Raw genomic sequence first — 23,656 nt, 5'->3', positions numbered from 1 at the left:
ACTGTGAAATGCTGTGAAAAGAACGCAAAGCGAATCCCAAACCCAACGGCCACAGCAAAAAAGCAATTTTTGTTAAAATCTCGCTGAAAACAGAAAAAAGAACGCAGATAATGACGATCGCCATGATTATGATCACGTTGCCGATGATGATGATGATGACGACAATGATGATGATGATCGCTGTTAGGCAAGACAAGCGAATGACGAATAGCCCATTGGCCGTCGGAACGAATGGGAAATTTACGGAATCCGCGACGTTTCACAATTCTGCAAGACGACAATTAAGCACGAAGCCTGGCCAAAGGCTAAAAAGGAATTCAACAGAAAGGGAGGGAATGCGAGAGAGAGAGAGCGAAGAAACTCCCACGGGCCCACCCAGTGCTACAATTTTCACTCTTTCCAACACTTTCCCAGCCACACCCCGTTGCCGTTGCCTGATAGTTTTCCTCTGCTTGCTCATCTCTTTTCTCAAGAGGCAAACACACAGCGAAGACAACAAAAACAAAGAGCCGGAGACAAAAGATCGAGAAAAGAAACTATAAAATTCTGTAGCCAAATGAAACATTTTTATGTGCGCGCTTGTCCATCCGTCACAAATTATATAATTATCACCTGTGTATATTGGATAGGCCGCTTATCGACGCTGCGCATCTGCCGGCGTCGGCGTCGCCGTCGCCGTCGCTGTTGGCGTTGCTGCCGGTCGAAATTTTCAATTTGTGACGCTTTATGTCTTAATTTTTGTTTAGTGCATCTCGAATGGGTTGGTCGGACTAGAGCGGCCCATGTGACCAGGTGTAGCCGCACATATTCATATATAGGTAGTAGTGGTTGCCTCTCCTTATCTTTCCACGAAATGCCACCCAAAAGTGATGAGCATCTTCATAAGTTGCGCCGACAGCCAATGGGGCACAGATAACGCAGAGAAAGTGCTGTCGCCTTACTTTCATTCAAGAGAAAAGACCAGCAACAGCCACAACAACAACAACTGAAACTAATCAGGCAGGGGAACTATCTTAAGGGATTCGATTTGCGATTGTGCAAATGGGAAAGAAATGTGCGTTTGCTCCCATGGAATTAAGGGTCTGGGATTGGGCACATTTAAGGCTGCGGTTCTAAATGGTGTTTATTCGGACTATGGGAATATTTTGGGACTATGTTTTAAAGCAATATGCATAATAAATACAATATACCTTACATTAATAAAATAGAAAAATTTAAATTTTAAAAATAAATATAAATATAATTATACTTTACTGTTGAACAAAAATAAACATTAAAAATTAATAAAAATATAATAATAATATAACTGTATCAGTTCTAAAGTGTTTATATTTAATATATTTATTTCAAATCACTTAACTTTAAAAAAGAAATTATATTCAAAATGTAAACTATATTTATTAATTTTTTGTTTTAAACAAACGCAAAACCATAATTATTTTATATATATTTATTTTATATGATTTTTTTAAAACAACCCTTTATTATTATTATTATTATTATCATAAATTTTTATTATTCTTGGATATTTCAATTTAATAAAAAATTACAAGTTTGACACAGTTTTAACAAACTTTTTGCAAAAAAAAAAAAAAAAAACGAAAAGTGGGCTTGCTCAACATGTTACGACTTTCAATATTCAGTTTCAGCCCTTTTGACCGCTGACTAGTTGCTGTCTTTTTTTTAATCTTTAGCATGTGCCACGCCCACTTGATTGCCATACTAGCAGTAGTATGTCATCTGCTGACCACAGAGATCTCGCTCTGGGGCTTGGCACCAGCTTCTGGTTGTCTGTCATCTCTCGAACGTCAAGCATGGGCGTGTCACTCATCATCATCGTTTTGTTTTTTTTTATTTATTTATTTTTTTTTTTTTTAATTTTTTTCCTTTTTTGTTGTTATTGGCGCCATTTTGAGGGCAATTAATTTAAATTTTTCTGCGCGTTAATTGCACAATGACAAAGCTGTCGTCGGTCGGTAGCCAACGGCAGCCTCCTCCTTAGTCAGCGCCTCATCTTTATTGTTTGCTGCTTAAACAACAGTTAAAGACAAGTTGCGGCTGCTGCTGACGCCTTGGCACGCCGAAAGCACACAAAAGGCTTATAGACACGGCCAAGTACCGACTTAGTAGCAGTAGCATCAGCCAAAAAAAAATACACAAATAAAACAAAATTTGTATGTGAATGTTGTAAAGTCGAAAACAATATACTCTTTCTATTCACATAAAGAAAGTGGGGCATATTTATATATAAATTCTTAGAGCATTTCTTTTTCATACATTTAATGGAATTCAGTTGATCTTGGATCTGTAAAATTATAAGGCTGAGTGCAGATTAAATCCAATTTGAAATAATTTATATAATTACACAGTTCATCTTATATGACACAATGATTTAATAATTTTAATATAATATAATATAAAGTTTAAATAATTCCAATATAAGAAATAATGCAAAATAAATTAAAAAAAAAAAAACATTTTTAATATTGTCTAATCTATTTATAAATATAATATACAATAATAAACTAAAATTACAACTATTAAATATTTGATATTTATTAATATAATATAATATAATATAATAATAATTATAAAAAAGGATAATCATAAAAACATTAATTCATAATTTTATAATTATTCCCACTTGAATCCCAAATATAGCTAAGCTTTTCGCGCATACTCAAAGAGGCCCAATAAAATGATTTTTCTTTGCAAACTGCGTGTGAAATTCCAGCAACTCTTTGGGCGTATGAAAAGAGCCAACGCAACAACAACAGGGACAAGTTTGCTGGCGTTGGCCAAAAGCCACTCAGAGTCGACAGAGTTGGCAGCGACTGTTTGTCTATTTGTTTATGGCCTTAAGCTGTGCGGCCTGTCAATAAGTGTGGGAAAAGCTAACAAAGCTAGACGCGCCTCACGATCGTCACGAGATACGAATCGATCACACACTCTAATGAATCAAAAGAAAAATTCAGGCGAGCGAAAGAGAGCAAAACGGAGAGAGATTGAAACAGAGAGAGAGAGAGAGAGAGGGTGAGTGGAAAAGACTGTGAGTGATAATAGACCACCCAAAGGGGCTTTTGACTTCCAGGAATTCCACGATCAATGCGCTCCAGATACAGCCATGGCTAATTAATATGTGGCCGCATTTTGGCACAATTGTTGCGCTACCGAGCATTTCCAGGAAGATCACAAAACAAAACTCACACGCACACACAGACAAATAATTAAGTTGTTTTCGGACTCATTATTTTTCACGGCTTTTGTCGGCACAAGTCAAACAACAACAACAACAAGAGGGAGAGGGAGAGAGAGCGTGAGAGGGAGAACTAGAACTAGAAGAGGGAGCAGCTGTCCACTTGAAATCGATTTTCGTATCCTTCAGAGGCGCAACGAATGTGGCGTTTGCCCAGATTCACAATTTTGATCGAGCGACCTCGTACGTGGCTGGCATTGTGTTCGGTGTTGGCGGCCCGGGTCAAAGGTCGGGCAGCTGATGTTGATGGGACAAACGCTCGGCGTCAACGAGTCGCGTCGAATGCTTGGCGCCAAAAAGAAGAGAGAAGGTGAAAAGAGGCCAGCGATTCGCACTCCATAAAGTGTTGCATTTAATGTGTGGGTTGGCCCATCAGCCCCCTCACCCGAAAAAATATTAATGAGTGCAGGAAATGCAGCCACACACGCGCACACACACACACTCACAAACAGAGATCCAAAGGTGGCGCCCAAGTTGAGGCCGCCGCCGCCGTTTGTAGTTTGTAGTCTGACGCAATAATTAAGTCATTTAAATTATTAGAGGACAACAATAACAATAACAACAACAACAAGAGCAACAATCAGCTATATGTATATACAACAAACAAACACACACACACACGCGCGCACACTCTGTCTTCATTGATGACTTTTTCTCAACTATTTTTGGTTGTTTTTCTTTTTGGTCTCGCCAAATCCTCGAGAGACTTGTCCCTATATATGTATATAGCACTATTATTGTTATTGTTGTTGTTTCAATTTGTTGCCGCACAGGTTTTTCACACGTTCGCGTTTTTTCCGACCGGCGACAACCTGGCCACAGATTTCGTTGATCAGTTAATAAGTTTCCACATTTTATGCAAGTGTTTGTTGAATATGTTTTCATTACTTTTCCTCTGCTCGAGCATCTGGAAATTCTACACGCTTAAGTGGCGGCAGCGCGGAAAATAACTGAGACCACACGTGCCCTCAACCCCTGGCCAAGGATCCGGTTCCGGCGCTGCATTGACTTTTGCCTGCCACTGTTATTCCAAACAACATTCGTCTCTTAAGTAGGGCTCTTCACTAAGCCCCTGTTCGCATGCAGCTTTGCTGCGTCTTCGCCAGCAGCTCAAGTGCCCAAGTGTGGCGGACGACTTGCATCGGAGTCCCAGCATCCCAGCCGGAGTTTGAGTTTGAAAATGATTTTCTGCTCTCTGGCCAAGTGCTGCAAGGCTCTCAATGGCAGGCGAAAGTAGTTGACTCTGGCATCGGGTTACAGAGGCGAAAAAATATATGCATAAATAAACTTAGGTCACCATTAAGTATGGGCTAAACAATATTTAAAAGAAATATTTATGTATGTAGATATATTTATATAAAATACTAATAAATATAATTAAAATAATATATAAACTACATATATAACATTTATTTACTTATATATTTTATTTATAATTAAAAAATTAATATTAATTATATAAAATGTATTTAAACACTTCAGGTATGTTGTATATTATTATTTATATTTCGTAGTATAGGAAAGGTTATACGATATTTGTCAATGCAGTACAAAATACAATTTTATTTTTATTTAAGACTTTATTTTAATTTATTTTATAAAACACAAAAATTGAAATTTTAGTTCTTTAATAAAACTAATTTTATTATAAAGTGAAAATAAATTATATTTTAAAAATAATATAATGAATGAAAATGTAAAGCTTTAAAATATATTTATTATAGATTATTATTTATTAAATTTTATTAATTTTTAAAAACTTTATAATATATAATTTTTTAACAAATATTTTTACCTGTATTATAGTTAACAAATATAATATTTATTTTTGCATGTGTCTAAAGTAAAATATATTTTTTTAAATGCTTAAGGCCATAAGTTTTAAATACATTTTTTTAAATCTTAAATATTCAACTGAAATTGTTAACAAAATAATTTAAAAATCTTTTGAAGTGTGCTTAGCAAATACGTATTATTCAAAGGCTTATCGAAGTCATATAAATCCTTTAGAAAAAATGTAGTTCTTATCATCAGCATCTTGAACTAGTTACTAATAATAACTTCCATTTCGACACTTTAGCAGCTGTTCTATTCTTTTACTAGAAACTTCCGCCAGACTATACAAAACAAAAAAAGTGTCACCACCAACAAAATGGCTTTCTCCAGCAACCACCACCGACACACGCTCCGCTGCCCCGTCAGCTCCGTTCGCCATGTTTCCATTCAGCCTGGCCAGGCCTGCTGCTGGCCCGGCCGAGAGCTCGCACTTCCGGTAGCCAGATCTCGGCTCGGCCGACCGCCAGCGTTGATGATAATGCATTATGCATTCCGGCTGGCAGGTTTTTTACATTTTTTAATTGTTATTAGAAATGTAAAAGCCGAAAAGAAAAGCACTTTAAGTACGCAGCAGCAGCAGCAGCAGCGAGAGATAAAGAGAACTTTAACACCTCTAGCCTCACCTCAGCTATGGCTGCCTCGTCGCAGCGTTTCACCCCCGATCACAAAACGTAGCCAAGCATGCGAAGATAATTTTAGACATTTTAAAGGCACTTAACAGCTCCAAAAGAGACAAAAACTAGCCAAAAACAAAAAAGCAGAAAAAAGAGAAAGAGAAAATATGCGCGCTCATAATTTTGGAACGTATAGGAAATATAAATTGTCGGCGGTGGGCTAGGGAGCGAGGGGTTAGGGGTAGCCAACAAAAAAAAAAAAAAAAGAAATTCTACACTGTCATCAAAGCGTAACTAAACGCCCATTTTTCTCAGCTGCGATCCGAAGTTGAGTTTGAGTTTGAGTTCGAGCCAAGTCGAGCCGCGTCCATTTTCGGTAGTTATTAGTGGCATATTTTGGCCTAAAGTGCGTGAACCATGTCGAAAAAGTGGCCGAGCAACAAAATTTATTGTCTAGAGCAGCGAAGTTAACAACAAAATGGACCTCCCCATGAGTCCCAGTTTCGAGACACGCAACATTCGGCGAGGCAGACACAGGCACAAAATATTAACGCCTCGAGCAAGCTACAACAGCAGCAACAGCAACAGCAACAACAACAGCAGTTGATCAGTGGTAACTGTTATTTTGGGTAGAAGCAGAGCCAAACCTCTTACCTTATTGGCCAAGTCGACCACCATCATCGACAGAGGGTTTCGCTGCTGCTGCCTCTGCCCCTGCTGCCTCTGCCTCTGCCTTTGCTGCTGCTGATGATGATGGCGTTGATTATGGCTTATTTTCAAATCTCTTTTCATACCTCCTTTCTACTTCTTGGAAGTGGCCAGAGCAAATTATGTGGAGTCATCAATGGCAGCAGCCAACAGCGAGCAGCGAACAGCGAACAGCGAACAGCGAACAGCCTCAGCATCTGCAAAAGCATCTCGCAATCGGAATGAGAGCAGAGCGAACGGAGCGAACAGGGCCAAGTGGGTGTCTATCTTAGCTTGCTAGCTCAGCAATTTCAAAGATTTTCCAGATTACGCTGCCTGCCGCCTGCTGCCTCGGCAGATCGAAGATGGCTTCAGCGAGAAGTTAATGTCGGGCATTTTGAGCCACGTAAAGTGGCATACATAAAAATTTATTAGATTCTGCTTGATTATACTCTGCGCACTGAGCGAACAAATACTCAGATTTACTCTTTTACTTTGTTCTGTATTTAAAAGACAATTACAAGCTCTAACATTTCACTTCCTTGAAAGAAAGAAAGAAAATTAAATACATATAGAAAATAAAAATACAAAAATATATTTAATAACAATATATATATTGGAAATAATGATTGATATAAATATATATATAATATATAATAATATAATGATATAAACATATATAAAATATATATAAATAAATATATATAATATTATTATTAATATATTTATTTTTTTAAATGTAGCGTATCTTAATAATAAACACATATAAAACAATTTTATTTTTATATATTCATATATTTACTGGCATAATAAGTATTATTTCACAAAATTATGAAATCAATTTTGTTTACAATTTAATTCTGTAAGAAAAATTGCTCAGCCAACAAAAATATATATCGCAATATTGAAATATAATTTTTTGTAGTTCCTAAATATAATAAAAAATAATATATAATATAATATACATAAATATCATGTATAATGCAAAAAATTATTAACTTTCCACTGGCATTTTATGTTCATATAGATGAAAATAAAAATTTCGATTTGATAATCGAAATAAAATAATATGTATATTGAATAGATTATTCACACAAGTCACATAATTATCGAATGTTACTATTTAAGCAGATACTTATCAAAACAATATCAGATATTTATCAATTAGATATAGGATAATCGAGCAATGACAAATCATGCCGAACACGATTATTCAAGAGCAGCTAAGCATCATAAAATTGCTGCTCAGCTGCCTAGTGAACGTGCTGATCTATTCATGATCGGGGCATAATCGAACAGGCATCAACAATATGCCAGGATAATCGGCTCATGTCATGCCCATTAGGGCTGGCATTCGCCCACTCCGCAAGCCGCAGTTGCTGATGCTGCCCGATCGATCAGCTGCCAGCGATCGAGCTCGAACTCGAGCTCGCTCCACTGCTGCACGCAGATCTGGCTGACAGTTGAGCTGAGCGTAAAATCGAGTGCAATAAAATGTGCAGAGAGTCGGCGCGCTCAGCAAGTGCCCAACTGGCTGACTGGAGGAACCCGGGCGAACTGCAGCCGAGGAGGACGCGAGCTGCGCATGATCGTTGCGATGATCGCGCTGAATGCAGCGCTCAGCGGTTGTGCGCAGCAGCGGGAAGGAGACTCGGAATTCGTATACTGCTTTGGGTTCGACTCGAAGCGTAGCGGAACTAGCTGCATTTTTGCACGGCGAATTAGCAGCCAGAAACGACAACAGCAACACAAGCAACAACAACAAATAGAGTCAAGCATAACAAACATTATGGCCCAACAGGGTATCGAAGTGTTGCAAATTTTTATTTGGAAGCAATTTTCACACCCTGCGCAAACGGCGCGGCGAGCTGCACGAGAGGACAACAGGCGGGCCGGGCAACTGACCCCGGCAGGACATGCGCTGACAGGACACAGCGTGTCGAATCCAACTGTTGACAACTTCATGGAGCGTTCGTCAGCCAGAGCTGCCAAATGATGCCAAATGATTGCAGACCATATAAATTTCGATTGTCGACGATTAGGCAGCCAGGTAAATGTGCAACGTGTAACGTGTAACGTGCTACGTGCTACGTGCAACGCTCCCGCCCCAGCGGGACAGAGGCGTGGCAGCAAGTCGAAGTCAAAGTCAGCGTCTTAGTTGCGCTTACCCAGCGATTATTTGCAATTATGAGCCCGAAATTTTGCAGCTTAGCTCAACTGATGCTGGGCCACGCCCACACCCACGCCAACACCCAACGCCCACCTCCATGGGCATGCGGTACGAATTTTCCAATGCCTTGTGACAGTTGACTTTCTGACTTGTTTCATAAACACCTTCTAACTGGGCCGCAACCAAGACTTGACCTTGCCCAAAAAGAGAAAAAAAGAATATATAGAAATAGAAATACGGCTCAAGGTCAACGCTGCCGTTTGGTTGACCTTCAGGGCCGCACCGAGCTGACCTGAGCCTCGGGGGGTTTGTGGGCGCTGTGTGGTTGTGTGTTTTGCTTGTTGTGGCGTTGCTTTGGTTACACCAACACCAGCTGCTGCTGCTGCTGCTGCTGCCGCTGCTGCTGCTGACCTTAGAAATTTGATGGATTGCTGCCCGCCTGCTGAAGGCCAATACGGGCGAAATCGCATTCGCTACGTCTCGTCTGCGGCTAACCATATCGCATGGTAATACCAATTTATATAGCCTTCATTATGGCCAAATTAAAACAGCTCATCGGCCATTACTCACCAGCCAAATAGCGCGCCTTTATGAGCCTCGCGAGCAGAGGTTACCACCATATATGCTATATATGTAGGCATATAGGCATATAGCATATACCGTATAGCGGACTACCTACAGTGGATTTTATGATTTGTTTACACGGCTGCGTTTGTGCAGTGAGTGTTGCAGCGTGTTTTTCAAGTCTCTGTGTCTTCCTCCGTCTCAGTCTCAGTCTCTGTCTTCGTTTCCGTCTCAGTTTCTGTTCTCATCATTTGGATTTTCCGCAGCAATAAAATTAATAAGAACGCGCTAATTTTGCAGCTCCGGCCCCGTCACCAGCCGCCCGCCTGCCTACGATGTGGCCTAAGCAAATAGATCGCACTCACTCATCTAACTCTTTTGCCCCTAAACCAGTGCCAGTCTGTGCCAATATTTGCGCAGGCTGTGTCGCCATCGGTCCGCCATTTTGTGCGCTTTAATGACATTTACGATCGCTCGAGGATCGAGTTGCTGCTGCTCTGTGTCTATGTGTGTGTGTGTTTGTGTTGTTGCTAAGCCCGCAAATAATAGCCCATTAATAGCTTGACATAATCATTAAAAATACATTTAATTCATTGCGGATGCGCACGACAACAACAGCAGCAACAGCAGCAGCAGCAACAACACTCATTGCGCGCGCGCGAATGCAATGGCTATATGGGAAATGTACAAGCCGAAGCGGATCTGCACATCTGCTGTAGGTGCAAGCGGGCGCGCGCATGCCCAAAATGCAGTTGACTGTCCAATTAGTTGGCGCAGCCAAACTAGTAGAAGCTCGACAAGCGCAAGAGCAAAAGGTAAACGGCAATACGACTGTGTGTGGGAGAGGGAGAGAGAGAGAGCGAGAGAGAGATAGTGTGTGTGTGAGTTTGAGCGAAGAGCGTGAGTATGTGCTCGGCTGTGTGCGTACATAAGCAGCGCTCACTCCGAAAATATATTTACTCCGAATAGCAATGCACGTAGAGAATTCTAGTGTGAAATATATAAATGGAATGAAATAGAAAAGCAAAATTAAAATTTGTATAGAAAATAATATGGTATTAGAGCAACAAATGTGAATAAAATATAATTGATTAAATATTATTTAATATGATAATATTTATAAAACTTTCAATATGTTTTATGATTATTGGGAACACAATTTATTATATATATTTAAATAGTAAATATTTAAGAAATACCAAGTGAATGGCATACAATCATATAGCTATTTTATTTCATTAATGAAAAAGTGTACTAAACTGCCCACACATGAATTTTCCAATTTTATAGATAATTTCAGCCAACTACAACCGATAATAAAAGTCATTAATAACAATTTGAATAGCAATAAACATTCAAAAATATTACAAAATGCACACACACACTCAGGCTCTTTGCATGCCATAAAAACTAAGTGTTGCCCAAAGCTGTTGATATGCTAATTTACCGTTATTGATATTTGTATCAAATTGTGGCAAATAAGTGTAATTAAATGCAGTTAGCGCACCCATAAATCGCCAACTAAACCACAAAAATAATTCCATCAATCTGGCCAAGGCGATTGCCTGACTCTGATACCGAAAAATGCACTGGCAATAATTTCCAATATTTCCGCCATTTCTTATTGGGCGCAGGCCGTATATATACAACACATACACAATACCAATGCACAGCGCATACACACACTGGCGCACACATACGCACGACAATAGCTCCAAGCGTTCGTCTCTCGTAATATGTGCTGCAACACTAGCTGCACTCTTCACACGCACGCTGCGGCTGGTCTGCGCTCTACAATCACCGAATTGCTCCTCCTCCACACGTTCGTCGATCGTGAGACGGACGGCAGAGCAACAGCAACAGCAGCACCAGCTGGAAATGTAGGCATGAAAAACATAGTGAAAACCTAGTGAAAACGCTGCTATTGCTAGATAACTGGTAGAGGTGCAGGAAATAAAATGGTTTTATTTTAAATGTCATATATAAGATAATTATTTTAAATAATTATATATAAAATATAAAATTTATATTTGAAAATTATTTTCAGCCATTTGCAGTCTTGTTACATACTCAGAAATTGATATATTATCATACCATTAAAATTATTAATTACAATAATGTTGATGCTATAAAACAAAATTATTGCTTATTTATACAATAAATAGTATATGATTAAGTTAAGTTATCAGTCAAGCAGTTCTTATTCTATTCCATTCCAATGGAATAGCTATTGCGAACATTTCCTGTTGGGTTACAGAGCATTTTACATGAGCACACGAAGCGAGTGCTCGGCAATTCGTGCCACGACGACGACGACAGCGACGACGACGACGCCGACGACTGCGACTGTTATGTGGTGGCTCGATCCTCAATAATTTCGAGTCTCTGGTTGGCTGTCTTCGATCTGTTTGCTGGCTGTGACTCTCGTCCGTCAGTCGCTCATTCGCCTCTCGTATTCGCTGTCGTCAACACACGCGCACGCAACGGCAACGGCAACGGCAACGCCAGCTGAACAGGTTTCAAAAATCTATTTGTCGAGTCGAGCTGAGTCGAGACTCGATCGGTCCAGGTAAAAGAACGCGCCGTGTGTTTCAGTTAAGCGTTGGCACTGAACCGGGTAACAATCTTTCACTCCTCCGCTCCGGCACCGACAATTCGTACAAAATACTTACGCGACGTCCATTCACCTACTATGTAGAGCAAATGGAAAGTGTTTAAGAGATCGTCTTCATTCATAAAAAAGAATAATATCCCAAAAAGAAAAACTGTTTCAAGTTTTTTACAAGTGAAACAAAACACATCAAAGTACGAAATAATTAAAAACAAATCAAGTGCCGAGTCGTGTGATCAAGCTACATAATACATAAGTCAACATCATCAATATACGATGCACAAAATATCAAAATCAATAACTGTGCGCATGCTGATGATGATTATGCCTCAGTTATAGTGCGCTAATTGAACGTGAAATTGCCATAAAAAAGAAATTATTTAGACAAGCGAATCTAAGAGTATAACAACAACAACAACAAAAATCGAAAGCAAATACAAAACTGACTACTGGCTGGTCAGTCACAGTGAACCCACAATCAGAATTGTATATATATATATTTCTATATATATATAAATCTAAATAATTGTGAAATAAAAAAACATTGCCATGGATTTAAGTTACATATTTATCGTCTGCCTGCTGGCGCTCTACAGCGCCGACGCCGCAAGCAAACAGAAGTCGGGCAGAGGCCGAGGCTCCATGTGGTGGTAAGTAGCTAGAAAATCCAAGGGAAACACACACACACACACACACACACACACACAGAGAGAGGGGGGGGATGTGCACATCGCTGGCATTGAAACTGACGCCCACGCAACATTTGCATAGATCAACAAACAAATTTCGTCTGCGGGCGGCAGCGGGGGGAGACAAACATCAGTTCGGGCAATTAGCGAGCGGGCGAGAAGAACAAGCGCAAACAGGCAGCGGGACAGAGCGACTGTTGCGTGAGCCAAAAGCCAAAAATGTCAAAGCCAAACAAAAGTTTTGAGGCACGCGCCAGCAACTGTTGCAGCCGTTGCAGCAACCGTTAAGAAAGCCACGAAAATTAACGCAAAAGTTGAACGAACAAAAGTTTCCCAAGCTTAAGTCAAAAGATGCCAAAAGGTCTTGCTCTTTAAATGACCAAATCTCGTGGCAACCTCGACTGTTGTTGTTGTTGTTTGTGGTGCTGCAGCAGCACGCACAATGCGGAAGCCACAAAATGCAGCAGCAGCAGCAGCAGCAACCGCAGCTTTTTTGTCTGATGAAAGCAATTAAAAATTCTAAGCGCGCATTCAACTTTTACCTCTGGGGGAAAAACAGATGCGGCATGAATTGTGTGTGTGTAAGTGTGTGTGTTAGTCAGTGTGTGTGTATTGGTGACACACTTAATGCCAAGACTTGAACAAAGTGTGCTAAGAATACATTTTATTAATGGTCAACTGCAGCTGCAGCCACTACATCAAGTTCGCTGCCTAAGTCTTTCGATTTGAGTTCAATTCGAGTTCAAAACATTTCATGCGGTAATCATTTTTTATAACGGCATCAATTTTGCTAAACAGAACAAAAAATCGAAGAAAAAATAAATGAATGTATAAGAAATGCTGCTTGTTTTTTTTTTTTTTGCGGCGAACGCATAAATCGTTTGCCCATTGATTTTAATCCGCCTGGGAATCGCAGCGATTGCGCTTTGCCGTCGCTTTTGTTTAAAGCGAGTTCTGTTTTGTTTTCTTTTTTTCATTTTATTTTTTTGTTACACTTTCGTTTTGTTGTTATGCAATTGCCAACAAATAAAATATATACATATAAATACAAAAAAAAAAAAAGAAACAATATATGAACTTTCCCACCGCAATCAACGGGCAATTGAATTGGCAATTAATTTGCATACGCGCCGCCGTCAATAAACATTTGTTTATATTTATTTATTGTTGTTATTGTTGAGCACGTCATTTGTAACGAGAGCAGCAGCAAATATACTAAAGTATATACTGCAACTGCCTGCCAGTTGCCCAATGTAGGCAAGGCCATTTGAATAGCAAAATACAAAATAAATACAAAATAATAAAAAATAAATAAAAATACCAAATACAAAATACAAAATAAAGATGACAGCAAATGGAAGCGAGTGCCGACAAGTGTCATCAAATATTTGTCAGTGTATGGGGTTTTTGTGTGTGCATGTGTGTGTGTGTGTGTGTGTGTGGTGCATGCATGAGTAACGCCGGCAATTGACGTGCTTAACAAAAAGGAAAAGCCGCAAGTGAAAAACCAAGAATAATAACAACAACTTAACTCAAGTCAAGTGGAAATAAACATAATGCCAAAAAAAAAACACACACAGACACACATACATACAAACACACATTTATATGGTAGAAAAACAAATACGCATACAAATAGAAACATAATGAAAAATATATTGAGCCGTCGTCTTTGCGGCCTTTTTTCGGCTGCCTTGCGTGTCCAGGTGCTCGAGATTTCCGCTTGTAATTAGGCGCAAAAAGCAAGTGAAGCATTAAATAGTGCGTGACACGCCCCCAAACTGCCCTCTCCCTCTCCCTCTTCATTTTTCTATGTGTGAGTTCTGTATTAATATTGATGTTCACTTTCTTTCACCTGCTTTAGGGGCATTGCCAAGGTCGGCGAACCGAACAACATTTCACCCATCAGCACCAGCATCATGTACATGGATCCCGCCATTCACTCGACACTGCGCCGCAAGCAGCGCCGGCTCGTCCGCGACAATCCTGGCGTCCTGGGCGCCCTGGTCAAGGGCGCCAATCTGGCCATCAGCGAGTGCCAGCATCAGTTCCGCAATCGTCGCTGGAACTGCTCCACGCGCAACTTTCTGCGCGGCAAGAATCTCTTTGGCAAGATCGTCGATCGAGGTGAGTAGAGAATGTCACGATTTCATATAACAAATTTGGGAAAATAACTGAATAAAAAAGGAATAAGAGTTTGACTATATCGATGAACGGAAAAATAGGAAAATTTGCAGAATTGAAGTTTAATCTGTAATTTAATAAAACTTAGCAAAGTAACTGAATAGTGAATAGAAAAAGAAGTGAAAATTGTAGGTAGGAATCAAAATGAAAAATATTTTTAATATAGGCTAGCCAACTTTCTTAACTATTAAAAAATAATTATTAAATATTAAAAATATATTAATACAAATAAAAAAATGAATTTTATACATTTTTAATTGAGCTATCATCTATTTATCAAATATCAAAAATATTTTACAGATAGTAAAAGCATAAAAAATATTTGTAAAAAATAATGAAAAACAAAAACAAACAAAAATAAAATACTTACTAAATGAAAAAAAAAAAAAGAATGACAAAAATATTTTAAAATAATAAAAGTGAAACAAACATAATAAAATCAAAATGAAAATAATGACGAAAATAAGAAAATTGCATTGGCTCGAGCTGATATTTAAATACCAAAAAATATTTTAAAATGTTTAAGGCAATTGAAAAATATGTTCATATATATAAAGCTAAAGTAAAGGCCATCTATTAATTATTAAAACATTAAATTAATTACCTATGCAAGTCATTTATACTCTTTCAAAATGTAAACACTTGTTAAGCATTCGATATTTCCTTAGTTCTATTAGCTAAACATCAGCTTCGCCTTAACTTATTCATTTAGCTCAGTTCTACTCAACGCTAACTGTAAAACTGAATCAGTTTGTGTAGTCCTTGGGTGAGCGTTGTGAAATATGATCTGTGAATTGTGATGTGAATGATCCGTGATCTGTGCGATCTGCGATCCGTGATCTGTTTCTGGAGTATTTGTTGTCAACGCCTCTTGGCGCTGCTACTAGCAAATACACAAATTGATTTGGTTTCAGTTTTGTTGTTCTTATTTATGTTGTTGAATGTCACTTTGTGTGCGCGAGTGTGTGCGTGTGTGTGTGTGTGTGTGGGTTGCATGTTTGTTGTTGCTGTAATACGATCTGGCACTTGCCGCTTGGAGACTTTGCCACATGTTGTTGGGCCACTTTCGCTGTCGCTGTCGCCGCGTCGAAACAATGGCATCGCCTTGTCTGGGCTTGTCTGCGCGCCGCTGCACTTGCTCCATTTGGCGTTTCAGCATGTTTATGCTAATTGCCGCAGGTTGGCAGCACCAAATGCTGCTGTCTCAGAATTAGCCTGCCGAGTCATAGCCAGAGTCAGAGTCAGAGTCTGAGCTGAGCCTGAGCTGTGCATTCAAATCAATCAAATGTGCTTGTTTGTTCGCCCGCTGTGACAGTTGGCCAGGAGCTGTCCCAGGCGACCATCTGAGCCATCTCGGCCATCTCGGCCCAACACTTTTTGCCCGTTGCTCCCCGTTGTCGTTCGTCTGGGCCCGTTGTCAACAATCATTTTCATATAAATGTAAACAGGCAGCTCGCTGCGATCCCGCCGTTTCTTATGAATTGCAAAAAGTGTCGTGCCGTTTTATTATAGCTACTGTCCTGGGCTACCTGTGCTGCCAATGCACCATAAACGCCACGCCCTCGCCGTGCTAAACGTGGGCGTGCGCAGAGGGTCGCGTGCGTTGCGTTAGCGGCGTCAGCCTTTCACTCATCAGCAGCTGAGTTTTATTAGAGCGCGGGCTCTTGACCTTATCAACGGACGGGGCCAGCACATCCTTTTTTTATGAGTTGCACTCTCTTGACATTTTATGGATTTCTCGATTGTCGATGGTGGATTATATTGGTCTGGTGACAGCTTTTTATCGCAGCACTTTCATCGCACTGCTATTTCCCTTCCCAACATACATATATCTATATATATTGTTTTTTTTTTATGTGCCCTTGGCCCTAATTAACACCTAGGCCATTAACACTTTGGGGTTGCACCGCACAGTGGCTCTCAAACTGTGCGTTAATACCCTGGAGACAGCAGCAGGCCCTTACCCTCCTGCCATGTCATCCAGTCATCCAGTCATCCAGCCAGCGGGGCACAAATGAGACAACTCAACTCAACTGAACTGAACGGAGCTCAACTAACTTGTTTTCTAATTGGTGACACCTTGTCAATTTGGCACGCCACACGCTTTAACACGGCTGACTCGATTAGTTGCCTAGGGTATTATGTGCTCTCGAGCTCAGAGTCTTACGCTTACCTTTTCTTTTTTCTCTCCTCTTCTTCTTCTGGATTTGGTTTTTGCGCATTCTAATCATGAAGGATGACGAATGGCAGCCACCCCAAGCGGCTGCCGGTGGCTGCCTGTGGCTTTTATATCAATGTCTAAACTATTCCTGGAATAGTTAGGACCAGAGCCAAAGATACGCACACTCTCTCACTCTCTGGCTATCCTTGCTAAGCTGCTTAAACTGCGCTGCTGAGCTACCTGAGCTCGCCACTTTTATGCTCTCAATTTCATCAGTCTGCTTGCCACGCCCAGCAGCAGCGGAAATCCGTTTAGCAATTAGCCAAAAAAAAAAAGAGAAGAGAACGAATTGAAAGAGGAAAAGCATAGTTAAAAAAAAGTCCTGCAGCAGTTAAAGGGGAGAAGGGGACGGGGGCCTATAGCTACTCAAATTACATGCGTAATACATTTGGTGGGCGTTGTTCGCTATTGTTGCCCCACACACACACACACACACACACACACACACTCACTCACATTTGAATGTTTGCCTTGGCAAATTAAAGAGTACCTGCGCCACACCCATTCTCATGCAATCTGAATGAGTCCACTCATGAGCCACTCATTTCTTTCGCCGCTTAATTGCTCAATGTTCGCTGTTTTATTGTCTTTTGTTCGGCGAAACATTTGCCAAGCTATTTACACAGCGTCAAAAGAGAAATATCCACAAAAGAGAACATCACACACACACACACACACTCACACACACACAATGCTTCAGTTGCCACGCAATGTAACGCGAATTCTTGCTAAGCTAATCACCAAAAAGTCAGAGTCAATTTGTTGTTGCTCTCGTTGTTGTTGCTGTTGTTGTTGATGACGACGTTTGCGCATGCGCCGGCCGCCAACTGCCGCCTTCAGCTTATCAGAGATCAAACATCGCACATATTTACCTTTTACGTGAAATTATTTAAAGAAAACAAAACCAAAAAAAAAAAAACTAAGATGAAAATGAAACCATGCAACACACACACACACACACACACACAGGCTAGAAACAAACAAACATTAACCGGGAATTGAACAAAAAAATAAAATAAAAAAAATTGTTGTGGCACAATTCCGGGAAATCGTAGCATTCAAAGCGGCAATTTTTGAAGGCGGAAGTTGATAGAGTCACAGCGCATTGCTCACCAGCTGACGTTCTCAATCAACACCTCGCTCGACAGTCAATCACAGCCGCATCAATCAGCAGTCGGTCGAACTGAGCCGCAGAGCGCTGAAATATACACGGAGTAGTTTATGGGAAAGATAAAACTAGCTTTTATTTGACTCTAGATTTAATGGGAAATTTATGGCCAGATAAGGAGCGTGACAGTTATGCAATATTTTCATTGAATTTAATGTGCAATATTCAATATTGACGTAAAATATAATTCATTAAAAAATATTTTATAAATATATTTTATTATCAGCTTTAAATAAAAATAAAAATAAATAAATAAATACAAAATTAAAATAAAAAAATATATATATAAATACGAATATGTCAATTTTGTATATATTTAATAGTAAAATTATTTTAATGGAAATTATTGACAAAAAGTTCACAAATTTTTGTAGCTAACAAACTTTATTATATAAATATTTAATAATTTAATAAAAAGGGTTAATATATAAAATGCAGCTATAAATCCGCTCAAGGCAAATTTTATCTTAATTCTAAATTCAATCCCCAAAACTCCAGCATCTCCCCTTAAGGTATAGAAATTATTCTCCAGCAATTCAGTAGCTGTTAAGTAATTTAGTTTGAGATGCCAAACAGTTGTAGTCGAAACACATATATTATATATGTATGTATGAGTGTGTACAGGGCTACCTGAATGCGCTCATGTGTCATACGCACACACACACACACATAGCTTGAGGAATTTATGTATCTGTGACTCTTGAGCTGTGGCAGAGGCACTTGAAAAATTATCTGCAACATGTAAATTCAATTTTCATTGTTCTTTATCTGTGATGGTCTCTCACTCGCTGCCATAGAGCAGGCCAAAACAGAGGCAGTTACTAAAAATACAAAAACAACAAATAATGATGATGATGATGATGAAGGAGAAGAAGAAGCAGAAGCAGAAACGATATATTTATGTATATACAATGTATAGGTATATGAAAATATTGTAAAGTTTTCTACAAGGGCCCTTCAGTGGAGGACTGCCGTTTTGGTCTGCTGTAGATGGGGCAAAGTGTTAAGTTGGAATTTATAGTTGAGCGTTTAATCTGTGTCAGTTTGGTGCGTCAGCTTGCAGCTGGGGCGGCAGATAGCTTGAAGTGTCATAATTGACCAGACTTTGGAAGACAAGTGCCATTATTCATGGGCAGGAATTTAACTGTTGCCCACGTCGCAATCGCACTTGAGCAAGATTGAGATCTTGTCTTGTCTTGGGGGGTCGTGTCCAAGTGGAACACCCAGAAGGCACAACACAAACGTACAGTCGACTCTATAAAATGTTGTGCAGAAATCGAAAACAGTTGCTCAAATATCCCCTTCTCTCTCTCTCTCTATCTCTGTTTGCAGGCTGCCGTGAGACGGGCTTCATCTATGCCATCACCAGCGCCGCTGTGACCCATTCGATAGCGCGAGCCTGCAGCGAGGGCACCATCGAGTCCTGCACCTGCGACTACAGCCACCAGACGCGCTCTCCGCAGGCCAATCATCAGGCGGGCAGCGTTGCCGGCGTCCGTGACTGGGAGTGGGGCGGCTGCTCGGACAACATCGGGTTCGGCTTCAAGTTCTCGCGCGAATTCGTGGACACCGGCGAGCGCGGACGCAATCTGCGCGAGAAGATGAATCTGCACAACAATGAGGCGGGCCGAGCGGTAAGTAACCACCAATCGCATCCACTTGAGTCCAGTCCAGTTCGATCTAACGAGCCATTTAGTCGATCCTCCATTACAATTCAAATGGCTGTCGCCTCGACTGGCCCACAATTTACGACTTGCCTAATAAAATGCAGCGAGTGCTTTGCCGATTTCCGCCCCAATTGGCGACTTGGCCAACTCGTGGAGCCAGCTAGCCAGACTGCGGCTACAGCCACTACCCCCTGTCTCTCGTGCACTCGTTTGCGCGCATGTAGCTCGTATTTTAAAATCGTTGACAGCCTAGAGTCCTCTAGGCAACAACAACAACAAACAGCGCAAATGTAGTCCGCAGCAGCTGGATGCAATTGCACAGTGGATGCAGCTCATCTCATCAGCAGATCATTTATCAAGCAAATGAGATTTCGCCTCTCAGATCTCAGCTCTAGCCAAATAGAAAGGCTTTTCAATTTGCTATCGATTTATGGATCTGAGCTGACTGCGACTTCAAATCAATTAAAGAAATGAAAAGCTGCTTTGCTATCGCTTCAAATTAAATTTTTGTTATTTGTAATCGATTTATATAATATAACAAATTACAAATGAAAAGAAGTTGATCAATTATAGTCGAATTTCGTAAGCAAATTTTCAACGATATTCATAATAAATCAATATCAATTTATCGATCAACATATTGATAACTTTCAAAAAGATCTATCAGCTCTGATCAGCTTTAAATTTTCAAAAGTAATTTTCGCAATTAGCTCATTTGCGAGCGACCACTGTACAGACAGTACAGTGTGGCCTGCCTGCCGTTGCCTAGCTCTTGCCTAGCTCTTGGTGGTGCCATAGAAAGTGGCACACCGCCGAGTGGTGCTCAGCGCTAACAAAGCTGGAGCTGTGCAGCGATGGAGCGCCAGAGCTTTGGGGCCACCATCTGTGTTATTATTTTATTACTTGTTATGGGCTCCATCGATGATGATCATGATCATGTGGTTTGCTGTGCGCCTTGCTGGCTGCGAGGGCCCCCCAACTGCGTTGATTTCTTACTTTTGGTCAGGCCAATTACAACAACAGCAGCAGCAGCAGCAACTGAGGCAGGGGCAACAGCAGCAGCAGCAGCAGCAATAACATGCAACATGCGCACAGCAAGTTGCAACAACATTTATTGATTTTTAATAACTGCAACAACGTGGCAGGCGGGCCGCCAATCGAATCGAGCAAAAAACGGCAAAATAATTAAGTGAAAAAGATATTGGAGGAGCTGCAGCATCATCTCAACATCCCAACATCCCAACATCTCAACAGCCTAATAAAGTCATACTAATGAAGCCCCCGTCTACCCCATGCTTACTCTCATTGCAGCACGTTCAGGCGGAGATGCGGCAGGAGTGCAAATGCCACGGCATGTCCGGCTCGTGTACGGTGAAAACCTGCTGGATGCGTCTGGCCAACTTCCGTGTCATAGGCGACAATCTGAAGGCCCGCTTCGACGGCGCCACCCGCGTCCAGGTCAGCAACAGTCTGCGCCAGAGCAGCAACGCCGTCCCCGTCGTCAACCCCAATGCGGCCGGGCCCAACAGCGTCGTGGTGGCCGGCGTTGGCGTCGGCGGCAACGGGCTGCCGCCCTCGGTCAGCGGCTACGACGACGAGGAGCGCATGCTCAACGACCACATGCCCGATCTGCTGCTGGAGAACAGTCATCCCAATAGCAAACAGCACCATCCCAACATGCCCTCGCCCAACAGTCTGCCCGTGGCGGGCTCCAGGTCACGCGGACACGGACGGGGTCGCCTGGGTCGCAAGCACAACAGGTAAGAAGCGACATATATATTATATATATATATATTCTATATTCTATATTCTATATTCTATATTCTATATTCTATATTCTATATTCTATATTCTATATTCTATATTCTATATTCTATATTCTATATTCTATATTCTATATTCTATATTCTATATTCTATATTCTATATATTCTATACATTACTCAATCCCCATTTCTTCTTCTTACTCCTCTTTGCAGATATCACTTCCAGCTGAATCCGCACAATCCGGAGCACAAGCCGCCAGGTCCCAAGGACATTGTCTATCTGGAGTCATCGCCCAGCTTCTGCGAGAAGAACCTGAGGCAGGGCATTCTGGGCACACACGGACGGCAGTGCAACGACACCTCGCTGGGCGTCGACGGCTGTGACCTGATGTGCTGTGGGCGTGGCTATCGCACGCAGGAGGTCGTCGTTGTGGAGCGCTGCGCCTGCACCTTCCACTGGTGCTGCGAGGTCAAGTGCAAGCTGTGTCGAACCAAGAAGATCATACACACGTGTCTGTAAGCCCGTAGGCCTCCCTCTCCGGCCGCGCCCAGCCTCGGCCCGCCCTCTTGCCCACTAGCCCATCCGCCCCCTAATGCCCACTTTGTGTATGTGTTATGTATTTGTCTACGCTTAGCCTTTGTTATTAGACATTAAGAGCCTAGACTAAAGCCTAGTTAAAGTCCATGAACCGCCCCTAATTTACGCGCACATAACAGCCCACTCTGACTTCTTAGCAGTATTACGTACATATACATATAATCGTATATATAAACACACACACATATATATATATATATTTATATAGACAGTCCATAGACACGACAAAAGTAGAGTATACAACTTCGTTTTGCCCAGTTTTTAGTTTTATAAGCAACACGCGATCCTAGCAGCAAATCATTTTTTTTTTTTTTTGTAAATTTCGTTGCTGTTCTGCAAGGCCCATAAAAGTATAAAGTATGTTCTAAATTATAGTCTTAATTTAGCTATAGATTTCATAATTGAAAAAGAGAAAAAAGAAAAGGAAAACAAAAACAAAAGCGCGTTTAAGCATCTCCTTCGACCCCATTCATTTAATCAACGAAAAATATTTTACGAAATTATTGAAAACAAGACTGAAATTCAATTGCGCGCAGCTGAAACTCTCTCTTCTTCTTCTTCTCTCTCTCTCTTCCTCTGTTCTCTCGCCCTCTCTCTCTAACAGCAACAGTAACAGCATTGTTGTTGTCTAGTTAACAGCGACGCTGACGTTGACGCTGGCAGCGCTGCTTGCATTCCCGCTTTGCCCAGTTGCAAAGCGCATGTTAAGCATACGACGCGTGTACGTTTGGCAGCAGAAAGGAACTAGTTCCCACATATGAACCAGCTCATATAAACTACGCACTATTTGCAGCAGCTCTCCATGTCTGCGTCTTTCATACATTTTGTGTACATAATTAAGCTAATTTAATTTCATTATAAGTTCGTTATCTCTAAGTAAGTACAGCAAATGCACGCTAGATGGCGCCACATAAACCATTAATTTTGTACTCGGTTATTTCTGCTATGGAATTTATGAAATTTTGCACAAAAGTAACGAAATCCTTTATTACTAACCATATTTTATTTAACTAAAAAAAACAAAGGAACATTTAATATGTGTCTTTTTTTTTAATCCGCCCCCATGCAAAATTTAATTTATCCATAAATTATGTTGCCTTTCCGGTTGTGCGTTCTAGGTATTACTAATAATTAATTAATTGATAGCTTAATGATTAATTAGACGCCTAATTCAAGTATATTTAATTAATTTATATTAGAGCATAGACAACATTCAATATTGTAAAGTATTAAAAACATAATGAGAAAAAAAAAAAAAAAAAACAAAACAAAAAAATTGCGAATGCAATGCACAAATCAATAAAACAACAAAACAAACAAAATCAAAATCTACGAAAATTTATATGGAAAAAAACTACACTCAACAAATACAATGTGGAATTTATTTTGTTGAGCAATTATTTGGTTCAAGTGTGCGGCAATTAGCCAGCCAGTCGGCGAGAGGGTCCGCCAGGGGATGGGGAGCAGGAGGCGGGGCAGCAGGAGGCCGTTTGGGTCATGGTCTGTGCGAGGTATTTCAATATTTGATTTAAGCAGCTCGGTGGCAGTTTCCCAAGCGCATTTTTTGTGTTGCTGCCTGTCAGCCTGGGCAGCAGCAACAGCAACAGCAACAGCAACAACAGCAAC

General features: G+C 40.6%; 1 protein-coding gene across 1 annotated transcript; it reads left to right on the top strand.

Moving 5' to 3' along the window:
- The first annotated feature begins 11,523 nt into the window (after positions 1–11,523).
- Positions 11,524–23,358, top strand: wg (Wnt family member 1 wingless). The gene is made up of 5 exons (XM_030383260.2): positions 11,524–12,388; positions 14,292–14,554; positions 19,333–19,634; positions 20,979–21,427; positions 21,646–23,358. Exons 1-5 carry the CDS (start codon positions 12,288–12,290, stop codon positions 21,950–21,952), a joined length of 1,422 nt encoding a protein of 473 aa, XP_030239120.1. The 5' UTR covers positions 11,524–12,287; the 3' UTR covers positions 21,953–23,358.
- Positions 23,359–23,656: the final 298 nt, after the last annotated feature.

The sequence above is a fragment of the Drosophila navojoa genome, chromosome 3, assembly GCF_054131105.1.
Source record: "Drosophila navojoa isolate 15081-1374.11 chromosome 3, UAZ_NAV_1.0, whole genome shotgun sequence".
Lineage (NCBI taxonomy): Eukaryota > Metazoa > Arthropoda > Insecta > Diptera > Drosophilidae > Drosophila > Drosophila navojoa.
The sequence above is the reverse complement of the archived record's forward strand: the minus strand, read 5'-3'. Positions and strand labels throughout refer to the sequence as shown.